The sequence below is a fragment of the Xiphias gladius genome, chromosome 16, assembly GCF_016859285.1.
Source record: "Xiphias gladius isolate SHS-SW01 ecotype Sanya breed wild chromosome 16, ASM1685928v1, whole genome shotgun sequence".
Lineage (NCBI taxonomy): Eukaryota > Metazoa > Chordata > Actinopteri > Istiophoriformes > Xiphiidae > Xiphias > Xiphias gladius.
In genome coordinates, this window is record NC_053415.1 from 19,908,387 (window position 1) to 19,921,651 (window position 13,265).

Genomic DNA, 13,265 nt, shown 5'->3' on the forward strand with positions numbered 1-13,265 from the left:
TTCACTTCGGAAAATATTGTAGTTGCAGTAGATGTGTTACAGTTCAATGAATTATCAACATGGTTGATAATTGGTCCTGACAATAGTGAGCTACTATTAGAGGAGTACTCCAGTGATTTAGTGTTGGACTTCTATAATATCAACCCTGCTTCTAGAAATTACGTTTGTATACAGTCAAACTGCAACAGCGAATATTTTTTGTGGGAAACGTGATCAGATTATGTTTTCTATTAATGTAAGGTGGATATGATTTACGCATTTGGTCGAGCTGCAAATATGTTGATGCAGAGGGTATCAGTAAAATATTCAAAGACAATGTATTTTCTTCTGCCAAAATATCTGATCTGGCAGTACAATATCCACTTGTAGTCACTACAGCCTTATCAAACATTTTTATAGTCATGTTTGGGCACTCACAACACTCAGTTAAAGTTTGGGAAAGATTGTAATCTGGTTTAAAAGTTCTACAGGTAAGTTTTTGTTTCCACCACACAGCCAACGTTAGCAATAACAGCTGTTTACTTACCAGTAAAGGACTGAAGTTTGATGCTGAATTCAAAATATTTCTTCTAGAGTGGTAAGTAAACAGCTGTTGATGCTAACATTGGCTGTGGACCAATAGCAAAAACTTACATATAGCACTTTTAATACAGAAAATGTTCATGGTGACTTCAGACACATATTTAACCAGAACCACGATCTTTACCTAACCAAAAATAAAGTGCTTTTGTTGCATAAGCTCTGTGGATTCGAACCCTGGTCTCTGGTGTGGAAATCATGCACTTCTTTCTACCTCCACACCCCAAGATTTTTTCCATTTTCAAACTTGTAATCTTCATCCACAGCAGATGCTGAGTCAAGTGACATCACTTGAGGCAGTTTGTCAGAATTCAGGCAACTCCTTCAGGAGCCACAAAAGTCTTTATACAACTTTTTTTCACAGACTGTATGGAATACTGTTGCATTCATGTCATATTGTTTAATCTGCAATTATGAGCAGCCAAGTGGGAGAAAACTCTTACGTCAGCCTCCGACTTTTTATTCCATGTCGGAGGTATCTTGGATTTCTGACACCAACAATAGCTCCCACTTGGTGAAAACAACTACAGACATGTCAACAAACCGTGAGCCGAATGGCTGCAAATTCACCACTGCTGGCAGCTACATCGAAATAAAATCCAATATTAAAACTTACACAATTGATTCGGCAAATTTTAGGACCTATACACTGTTTGTTTCTGATTTCACTTGGCAGCAAGGTTCTACAAAAACATAATACAACAGAAGTAGCTAATTTAGGCTATATAGCTGGTTTGACTACATGATCAGTACTGGGGTTAACCACCTTAGAAAAACCACTCCCAAGTTGAAATAAGGGGTGTTCTCCTGTTCTTCCCATTCTGTCGATTCTGTGTGAATGCAGCGGTACTCCTAAAGAGCTGTATAACACACATGTAAAATCACTGTCGAGTTCCCCTTTAACATTTGATCCTGAGTTTTTCAGGTTCATACTGGAGTCAAGTGATTTCTTTTGTCACCAGAATTATGGTCAAGAAAAAATGAAACAACACTGCTTGAGACAAAGATATGGAAGGAGAGACATCTCGGCAGGCCAACACAGAGACCCACACACCCAAATCCAAACACACATCCCCTCTCTGCAGACCAGTGAGGTGGTCTTTAAAGTGCTGCCATGATGGGTCTGCCCTATCTGTCCAGTGCAGACCCACAGATGCCCTCCCAGGGGGACAGGCTAGAGGGGAGCAGGGCAACGGGCCTGGAGCCTCATCTGCTCTGCCCAGAATACAAATAGGTCAGTGTGTGGTGGGAGGGGAGGGGCACGGAGAGGGACACATACACACACACACACACACACACACACACACACACACACACACACACACACACACACACACACACACACACACACACACACACACACACACACACACACACACACACACACACACACTGACCATGAACAAGAAGGGGTCCTGCCAGCTGAATTCCTCCATTAGCCATGATGGGAAGGGCCATCTGGTATGAATGTGGGGAAGTCAAGCAAGCTTGTGCACACATTCACATCTACACACAGACAGCAGACATGACTTTGTTCTATCTACAAGCGATTCAGGGTAGCACCTGAACGTCATGTCAGTGACCTTTCATTCAGAGTCTCCTATATGCAACACTCGCCTCCCAGTAGTGCGGCATTCTTTCATCTTTAACACCGTTCAGCTTGGACAGATTTGTTAAGCGTTCAGTTGTCTGTTGCTTGACTCATACAAACACCATGTCTACTGGATGAAAACATTCCTGTGATGACATAATGTGTTCGCTTGTGCATTTGCACTTGTCTTTGTGAATTATTCGTGAACTGCCTTCTTTTTAAAACCATAAAACAAACTTTCAAAGAGTTAAAGAGGAAGCATTTGTTGCAAGGGTTTTTACAGTTTTACATATTACACAGGCCCAAAGTAAACTGTAACTCACAATAACTCAATATCAATGCAATTATATTTCAAGTTATTTTCTTGTTATTGTCTTGTTAGTTTATATATCAGAGGAGAACTTCTGAAACACAGACACCTGGAACTAGTTACCTTTACAAGGACTCCTAACCCCTATAGACCTAAACTCCAAACACACCTGGACTATGTTTAATCCCTGTTTTGACCTTGCTTTTATGACTGCAGTTCAATTCAATTTTTGTAGCACTGTGCTCATTCTTTCAGATTTCTCCTGTTTTGGACATTCCTGAAAGTAAGAAAAACTTTAACCGGGGTAAAAATAGACATTGTTTGGCTGTGATGTAATCCCATGGCTGTATTCTGAAGTTTTTCTTTTTGCTGTTGGTGCAGGCTCAATGTATTGCTGAAAAGGGAAACTGATTTATTTTGGCTTAATATCAAAACCCTGGCCTGATGAGGGAAGGCTTGCACAGAGTAAATCAAGTAGAAAATAAGCCGGGTTGAATTATTTTCAAAAGCCAGCATGCTATTAAGCCAGAGGAGGCCCGTGGCAGCAGTTCATGAAAAGAAAACAATTCAGGGTTTTCCGTCATACAATTTCTTGTTCTTAATATCAGCACCTCTTGGTAGATACATAAACTTTCGGAAGGACACCATGCACTTTACATTAGCCTACTTCAGAAGTGTATGGAAACGTGCGCCACAAAAAAAGTGTGCAAGACCCCTACTGTACAGTATATCTGCCAGGGGCAATGTATAAGCAAATGAGAGTTGGAGAGGCCCGGATAAGCACTTGTTCATGTACTCTGTGCCGATGCTTCAGACACTAAACTACAAGTTACAGAGATGGATCTGGAAATGAACCCTCAAAATCACATTAACAGTGAGCTTGGAACAAGGAATTGATTTGTCTCCCAGACATTCACATCCTCTCCCTGAGAAGCTGCAATTGAAATTATTACGACTGGAGAATTCCCTCCTGCACTTGCATTGGCGAGATAAGTTCTGCGCCATGGCTCACAAATATCACAAGCATCGTTGTCTCCACCCACCACAGTCTTATGTCTCGAAAAAAAAAAATTCATTTGTTGTGCAGCAATCTGCGTCTTTTTGATTAACACCCCCATTCTACTTCCTTGACGTGCCCCCGCCTCACCTCCCTTTCTTCCTCCTTCTCTCTCTACGCACATCCATCTCTATGATTATTTAAACGGGTGCCAGAAAAACACTGTGACCCGTCTAATTTGGGCTGTGTGAGAGCATAGAGAAGAGAGAGGGGCCCTGCAATTCTCCACACTCCCTTTTACCAAGCAGGGAAGTGGCGGGTGAGAGAGAAGCTGTTGCCATGGCTACGTGCTGGCAGCTTCTGTCCTTGTGTTTGGAGAGCACTGGCTGTTCCCTCTCTACCCAACGCCTGGGAGGGAGGAGAGGGGAGGGAGGTGAGGGAGAAGGAGGTGAGTGGAGGAAGAAGGTGGTGGGGTGGTGGTCGGGGGGGGGTGGTTCGGGGTCTGGGAGGGGTCGAGCTGCCAAAGAAACAACACAAGGTCTCTGCCACAAAACCAAAGGGCTGCTGGCTGGGAAAAGAGCAACAAAAGAGCAACACTGAGGGCTCTGGTGGCTGATCAGATCCTGCTCCTCACACACACACACACACACACACACACACACCCACACACCCACACACACCCACACACACACACACACACACACACACACACACACACACACACACACACACACACACCAGTGTTGATGACAGGCTTGACAGCAGTGGGGGGATGTGGAGGAGTGGCAGTGGGTAATTGCTTCAGTGCTGCCATACAATTCAGGTGTCTCCATTGCCCATATGAGGAGGCTAATCTCTCAGCCACTGCTCACTGTATCTTCCGGGTAAAACTCAGGGCAACGTAGAGCAGACCGTGAGATTGATAATCTCATCATCACACATTAACAGGTTTGATTCAGGTCGCTGCCACTGACATCATGTCATCATGACGTGTCAAGGTGTTGCATTTTCACTCTGTGGTTTCGTTGATGCCTGATATTTCAATTACAGTCTTTTCATGGTATTCCTTGCAGCACTTCTTGTGTGTGCATAGGTGAGTAAGGTATTTTCAGGATGGCTGTAGTATTGCTGGCTCCGACCTGGGTCTAGCTACCGAGTAAGACGATCTAGGTAATGGATAGCTGTGGAATGGACACAATACGAAGCTAGCGGTGTTAAAACACACGAGTCTCCTTGTTTTACTTTTCTAGCTGCTCTTTCATCCTCTTAAGCTCAGGAGCTATAGTTACTTTGTCGACTAATCCAAACAATTTCCGTCTCTTTGTAAATTTTTTGTCTTATCTTATTTACAGAGTAAAAAATGTGAGAGGCTTGCTACATTCACCTCCTTACTTGAATGTGTCCCCACGTCTATCACAGCCTTTGTGACTCTGTGTGTGTGTGTGTGTGTGCGTGTCTCTGTATTGGTGTTAAAGTTCATTCTAGGGGTGTGTGTGTGTGTGTGAGTGCGCAAGTGCTTTGCGGTTGCTATTAGACACAGCATGCTGAGGGCCCGGTGGTCATGCTGAACCCCCCCACCTCCCACCAACCCCACGCCCCTGGCAGGAGGCTGACCTTGGCAGGGCCTGACAGAGAGCTGGCCTGGAGGGGGATCCACGGAGGTCCACGCCAGCCCACTGAGCAAACCCACTGAGCCAACCCACTCAGTCTGTGCAGGTGTACCGACGCCTGGGCAAACACGCAGACACACACACACACACACAAGCACATAAACGCTTGCATGCATAGCCACTAGACCACTGGAGGCCCCCTGAGCAAGCAGATGTCCTAACGCTCCATTTTTCTGTGTTATCATTCTTCTGGATTTCTCGCAGTCATTCCTTTTTTTCGCCCTCACTATTTAGTGCATGTTATTTTTTTCTCATTGCTAACTCTGATTTTTTCTTCTATCTCCTTTAGATTTGTTGGATTATTTGATTTGATCTTACTGTATTCTTGGCTTCTCCTGTACTTTAACACCACACTCACTTAACACTGCCCCCCCCCACTTACTGAAGTGGTGCATAGTGGGAAATAAAAGGTGACGTGGCTAAATCACACTTTTAAGCCCAAAATCATTTCAAATATTTCTGTCTCTCAGTTTAATGAACCATCCGATGTTTCAGACCACACAGTGCTACACGGTTGGAAGGTGCATCTGTCATTAGTTAATAACAGATGCACGTGAATAAATAGATGTATAAATGTATGTATGAATCAATAATTTACTCCTCATAGCTCTCTTCACCAGTTTTCATTGCTATAATATCCATGTAGCAGAATATTGTGTGACTTAAGAGAGGCCAGTTCATCTGGGAGCTTGGATACATATGACGTGGAGGTCCCAGTGGAGGCATAAACCTAAGATAAACCTAAGATCAGCCACATACTAATATGGAGGAGTGTATACTTTTGAGTTATATACACTGCAACCACCTCCTTGTCCAAACCCTCAGCTGGCATCAACGAGTGTGGAAATTCAGCAATCTATTGAAACAAGTCATCAAAATTACATTGAATGACTTAAGTCACCATGGTATTGCATCGTATAGGAGGTGGCACCTCTGAATCAGCTGCAGCACAGAACAAAACACAACCTGTATGAAAACAAATTAAAGGACCAAGGCAATCATTAATAATACATTTATTTAAAAAAACCTGAAAGCATATTAACTTGCATGACATTTTCAGTAAGGAAAAAGACAGGAAATTGTTCCCGTTCATAGATAGTATACTGTATACATTGTTTCTTGTTAACTATGCAGTGAAGACACTGAGAAGGAAAATGTTTGTCTAATAAGCATATGAGGGTGCGTAAGAAAGCATAGAAGGTAACAATATGGACCATTTACAGACAAGACAAGAATTATTATGCAACAATCTAATAAAAAGTATTATAATATAAAATAAATGCAGGATTAAGACATTATCTGAAGCCAAAAACAGACAGTTATTTTTTTCACTCCCTGATGAAGTTGATGAAATGTTAGGCTTTTGCCAAAAAGTCTTTTAAAGTCACCCCCTATTTCAACTAGTTTATAAGCCAATGTGCTCTGATATGCAACTTACACAAGTGTGATGTGGAAACCTGAAACCGCCTGTGCAACTTTTAAATTGTAAAAACACTTGCATATTCTTAGATTCCGTTTTTTAAAGTAGTTATTATTCCAGGCAGATTATTTTCTAAAATCCTCAAAGATGATGACATGAAAAAAAAAAAATCTTACATGCTGATTTTATAGGCTGCTGAATATCTCTGATTGTCAATTGTCTTTTTTGAGTGACAGTTTTTAATGTTTCTGTAATGTGACACATGGTAATGTGGTGCAAGAAAAAAGTAACAGCAAAGATGTTATTTCCTGTTTGAGCAAGGCAGCAACAAACCTGAAACCCTGCTGTGAAATGTACCTATAGACGAATTGTGAATAGGATTGTATGCATTTACTCAGGTTTTCTCAAAATGCAGTCAAAAATGAGATACAGAGTTCAGGAAAAGTACACAAATGTTGTCAGTGCAGTAGTACAAAGTGCTGGAGTGGAGCCTTTCATCAAAAATATTCTGTATTCTATGGCAGGCGAACCCTCCTTTAAAAAATCTGTGTAATTTTCAGCACAGGGAGAGTCACGACATGCATCACCCCCCAAAGTTTTGCCGAAAATCGTCAAAGATTCTGAGCATGACAGGAAGGCAGAGAGACAAACAGGCTGGGGCCAGTCCATTATACTTTTCAGATTTCATTTTGAGGGAGAGAAAACCTTGTGAAGCTGAGAGCAAGCACTTCTCATTTCGTGTATGTATCCCATTTGTGTTGGGCATTCACAGTGAGAACAGAGTGCAACTGCAGGGGCATAAAAAGAAGCTCCAGAGGTGAGCACTTTATTGCCTACAAACCAGGGCTGCCTGACAGTATGAATATATATTCTTGTCCATCCTAATTTCATGGTTTCAAGTTGATTCTTGGCTCTTTGGTTTCTCACAGCCACTTCACTTTTTGCATTTCATTCTTTCTATTCACATCCTGTCAGTTTTAGCACTCTTTTATCATTATATTCAAAGCCTATGAAATATTTGAAAGTGAGCCATAAATTGTGTCCTCTCCCTAAAAAGGGAAAGGAAAGGAAAAGAAAGTAAAGGCAAGGAAAGGTTTACAACACTTTTTTTTTTAATATAGATATGCATTGATTATAGTGACTCTAACCCAACCAGTAAAAACAGAACATCCTCCATTGCTTGAGTGTTTTTTCTCCCTGTTTTCAATCCCTCCCTCCTGACTGCACGGTAACAGGTTGTGTTTAGCTTTTCTGCTCCCTACTTCCTCGTTTGGCATGTCTGTTCTTTCAGTCCAGAGTCTAAAGTTCAGCCAGAGACAACAGGAGGGGAGCATCACATCACTCACCCGTAGCATTTCACAACAAATGCACACACGCGCACACACACATCCTTGTTTCACTATATTCGTGGGGACCCCGTCAATGACATTATGCATTCTCTGGCATCGTATCCTAACCTAACCATCACAAATAAATGCCTATCCCCAACTCGTACCCTGTCCTAATCTAAACCTAATTCTAACATGAACCCTAAAATCAAGTCTAACCCTCAAACAGCCCTTTGAAGTTGTGAGGATTGGCCAAAATTCCCTCGCTTTCCCTAAATGGCCTCACTCCGTAGGGTCTATAACTGGTCCTCACAAAGATAGAAGTACAAGTACACACACATACACACACACACACACACATGTGCTTTTTTCATTTCTGCTAAGTCATATACAGGCTTTTCTTTGCACAGTAAGAATGCTCGCCCCCTCAGTGTGGACATTTTTTTAGTGTGTGACTAAATGATGAATGGTGTTACAATAATTTGATGAGATTGGGTCAGATGATGCAAGGGGAAAGTGTGAAATGATAATGCTCTTCTTCATGTCTTACAGCTTATTATGCCGCACCACAAATGATTCCCCCACACGCCCATGCTGTCTTTGAACTGCTCCCACCCCAGGGTGATGCATTAGCAAACTGTCTGGAGTTGGCGTAGCCGTGGGAGAGGTGCTTGTATCTCAGGTGTTTTATGAGCCCTACTGGGGGCAACAGGATGAATCCGGGAGCCCTGACTCGAGCACTCGACCCCCTTCAGATTCCTCCCTTCACATGCCTGATCCATCCCTACTGTGACCCCTCCCCCATGTCCCTCAGACCATCTCCCATCATCCTTTCTCATTCTTCCTCCTCTTCAAACTCTCCTCAACAGATCTCCGTAGCTTCCTCCCCCCTTTTCCATTCACACTCCTCCCCCTTCCACCTCCCTCGAAGCGCTTGTTTGCGCCCCACTCCGCCTGCCTTCCTTCAACGCATACCAGGACTCCTCGGGCACCAGTTACACAGTGAGGATTTTGATATGAAAGAGCTCCTCAGGACGTCATTACAAGGATCATCACCAGGCCTTACGGCCGATGTTACATTAATGTTCCATCACACTCAGAGCCTTCAAAGCACCTATTAACTAAACAGCCCTCTCATCCTGCAAATCAGAGATTGGTAATATCACATTAATCTGTAATTGACCATTCTCATGTATCAATACACTCGAGACAATAAGACGAATAACCATATGTCTGGAATTGGAAGAGTCTGTGATTTTTATGTAAATGTATGTCAGTGTTCATATTCACTGAAATTTTATGGGACAACACATATGTCAAATTGTGCTGAAAGGAGACCGACAGTGGAGGAAGTCTGATAGTGTTTTGCAACCAAATCATTATGCAATGCTCTCAAATGCCACAACGTGCAAAGACTTTATATTCTCACATGGCTTCAGTTGCATGTCCCTTTCTATTAGTCTGCAATACGTCACATTATTGAGTATTTTATAAATGTGCATGTTTTTTTCACATGCTTGTGGTTTATTTTTGATTTTCTTTCTTCCAACATGTTATCATTGTTCACGTCTTTCATCTGCTCTGATTTCAAGTGTCGTCTTGTTATGAAAGCATTTGTCTACTGACCATTCCAGTACTCTAACTATATATATAAAAAAAAAAAAAAAAAAATGCAGTGAGCATTTAGCTGAATGTTTAACAGCAGGTCATAATCATTTAAGTTCTGTTTATATTTTTTGACCCTAAGAACTGTTCTTATCATGTGATGTTTGGTAAGTGGATGTGCTTATGGGTATTGTAGTTAGTCTCATGGAAGCCAGACCAAGCATAGCCTTTCTCGAGGTTCACTGATGGTAGAAATTGTTTAACAAAGACTTATTTCACCCATAGTCAGTGAAAAAAGGGGTGAAACTGATGTAAAACTCTCAATTATCCTGGTATCAGCTGTAATATAGTTCTTTAAATTTATTAAAACGTATAATCTCTTGAAAATGATGTCTAAAATCATTACCTGTCATAAAACCCTGAACAGCTGTGGAGTTTGTAATTACACACCATTACAATTTTCATCACCGGGCAGATCATCCCTCATCTCCCCCCACCCATCCATTCACCCATTCATTCAACCAACCCCTCTTCCCATTGGACACTTATAGATCCCCTCCTATCCAGGCAGCCAGAAAATACTTCTTAATTCACCCATTCACCCAGCCACCTCTCTGTCAAACATATGCAACCTGATGAATCTGGTCTTTCCTTCCCTCCATCCCTTTTGTTCCATCTTCTTGTCTCCACCCAACCATTTGATCCACCATCAATTGCAAACAGAAGACACACAGTATCTGGCATGAAACAGAATGAATATTAAGTGAGAAGCAGTTGGATCAGGCTTACAGTACTACTGTAAATAGTCTTTTTTCCACTCTCTATATCATCTCTGGCTCTCTCAGTGATGCTTCTCCAACTCCATGATAAAGCCTGCACCATGTAAAGTGGTATGAGCTCCATCAGCCATGCAGATGAGTCCTGCTTCCTTTACCTTAATTAGAGCTCCCAGGGGACTGGCTGTGGGCGCTCAGCCGCATCAGCATCAGCCTCTCATACCACAGAGATACCTTTCATCGAGCCGGAGAACACCAGGAGGAAAACTGACATGGGTACAGTGGCTGAGGCACTATACAGAAGAGAATTTAAAAGCAGTCATTATGTGGAAATGTTCCAGCATGTTATTCAAGGCTATTCACTTAAACAGCAGGCAGAAATGTGGCATTTTACTGTAGGAGCAGAATCTACAACCCAGCAGAGAGGAAAACAATGGCTCTATTGTCCATACAAACTTATACTGTACATACAAATATCTGGTGAGATTTAGGAATTCAGCCAGTTAGAACTGGAATGATAAGTTGATTAACTGATAAGTCGATCAACAGAAAATTAATCCGTAACAATTTTGATAATCAATTAATTGTTTGTGTCATTTTCTTAAGCAAAAAATGTCTAAAATTCACTGCGATCAGCTTCTCAGATGTGAATATCTGCCGATATTGTTGGACTTCCATGACAAAATGAGCCGTTTGAACACATCAACTTGGATGCACTATTTGCACTATTTTCTGACATTCTATGGAGAAAACTATTAATGAATGGAAAAAAAAAATCTAAAATCTAAAATAATTAAATTGATAATAAAAATAATAAAAGGCTAGTTTCCTCCTTAATGTATATATATATATATATATATATATATATATATATATATATATATATATACACACACACATACATATATATATATATATATACATATATATATATATATATACACACACACACACACACATATACATATGCGTGTGTGTGTGTGTGTGTGTGTGTGTGTGTGTGTGTGTGTGTGAAAAATGGCCATCACAGTTTTCTAGAGACCAATGTGACGTGAATAAATTGCGATTTTTTTGGGGGGGGGGTCTACTGTCTAACAAACAAGTGAAAGCAGCAAATCCACACATTCAAAAAGCTGCCATCCCATCATAGGTATTTTTGCTTGAAAAATGACTTAAACGAATAATCAAGCTGCCCTTTCATTTTCTTATCTACTTTTTCCAGCTCCAATGAAAATAAATGACATGTTATAAAATGTTTTTATTAAAATATCTTAAACAATTTAATTATATTTACATTAACTTCCAAACGGAAACATTTGACATTCTCTTTATCAATACATGTGCAGGCCTATTTTAGGAAAAAACACTGAAGAAGGAAGACTTATCAGATCATTAGCTCTCTGTAAATATCACACGACTCAACAGATACATTGTAAATCAAACGGAGTCGAAATGATTCACTAAATCCCCTTCTCAACCTACTCCTTCCTCTCCGTCCCCTTTAAACGGGGAGGTGCTCCGGTGCTCGCCCTCAGTCCAGGGCTCTCCGCTGTTCTCCGGGAGGGGGTAGAGAGGGAGTTCGGGCTGGCTGAGAGCGGACGCGTCGGAAACCTCCCCGGAGGGGCCCCGTGTAATTCGATGCATGCTGTTAAAGCTTAGAGTATATTGTCTTCCCTTTGCTTATGAAGCCTCCACCCACCGGCCCACCCTACATTTAGCGGATCATGTGACTCGGGGTAAGTCATTTGCAAGTACAACAGTTCTCTGTGCGCTCCCATTCATTTCCTGAGAACTGCCTAAGCTGAGCAGCTGAGAGGCAGAAGGGGAGGGAGCTGCTCACTCACATACACTCACTCACCCACTCACTCACTCACACACACACACACACACACACACACACACGTACATACACGCAGAGTGAGAGGAGAGAAGAGGAGAGGAGAGGGAGAGGAGGAGAGGAGACAGAGAGGACTGTAGAAAGGAAAACAGTGTCCTAGTCTCCACGGCTCTGCAGCTTCTGACAAGGTCTGTGCATTTTTCTCATCCTGTTCCTCTGCTGGCTGCTGCTGTGTGCTTCATTTGTCACGTTGCCGGGCTTTGTGCTTGTGTTCAGTGCGTCTCGTTCAGCTGTCATTGCTCTGTCAAAGCAGATGACAACTCAGATCACCTATGGCATTGTGTCTGGTGTCTGTCAGTGGGGGGAAACAAGAGACCCTGCACGGTGCCGGCTGGACATGCAACACTTATTCCCCACGTAAATTCATAAGCTGTCAGGACAAGAGGGGGAAAAAAGTGACTATATACACCGAATGACTGTGGGCTTGAGCAGCATCCTGACTTTACGGTGCCGGCACCAGTTGTGAAATCTCTTTAAGTGTCACTTATTTACCTCCAGAGCGACCTCAAAACATATAAGCTTAGCAGTGCAGCACTGTTGAAGAATAATACTGACTGACTATCTTGGTGGGGAATATGAGAGTGTGAAGTTAGACAGCACTACCCCAAACTCTCTCTCAGCACTTCTCACTGGGAAAAAAAGTTTGCTGCTTGTCAGACTTTTGTGCCTGTCTTATGAGGGTTTTGTGTGTTTGTGCGTGTGAGTGGGTGGGTGGGTGGATGTGAATTTGTGTGAGGCATTGTGGTGTGTGTGTGTGTGTGTGTGTGTGTGTGTGTGAGTGAGAGAGAGAGAGAGAGAGAGAGAGAGAGAGAGAGAGAGGCTTGTTTGCCTACTGTAGCCTACTGTAGCAGCTTAGAGACAGAGAGAGGAGCCTGTTAGCAACGGGTTAAACATTAGGAGGCTCGGGTAGCGGAGGAAGGACACTCGGGGGGGAGGTGTGTGTGTGTCTGTGTGTGTGTGTGTGTGTGTGTGTGTAGGAGTGTTGCAGGGGTGGTGTCTTGGATGTCATCGGCAGCGCTCTCACTTCCAGGGTAATAGTCATTGGTATTGATGGGTGGCTGTCAGAGAGGCAGAGAGCCACCAGGCTGGGGA

At 42.5% G+C, this 13,265-nt stretch overlaps 1 protein-coding gene across 2 annotated transcripts in view; it reads left to right on the forward strand.

Annotated features, from left to right (window-relative positions):
* Window positions 1–11,894: 11,894 nt before the first annotated feature.
* The window catches only part of klf12b (Kruppel-like factor 12b), a 38,075-nt gene continuing 36,704 nt past the window's right edge, over window positions 11,895–13,265 (forward strand). Inside the window, exon 1 of one of the 2 annotated variants that reach the window (XM_040148448.1) lies at window positions 11,895–12,012. In XM_040148448.1, coding sequence (XP_040004382.1) covers window positions 11,919–12,012 — 94 coding nt within the window. In that variant the 5' untranslated portion in view covers window positions 11,895–11,918. Of the gene's footprint in view, window positions 12,013–12,049; window positions 12,302–13,265 lie in introns of those variants that run through there. The other variant, XM_040148451.1, reaches the window with a different exon arrangement.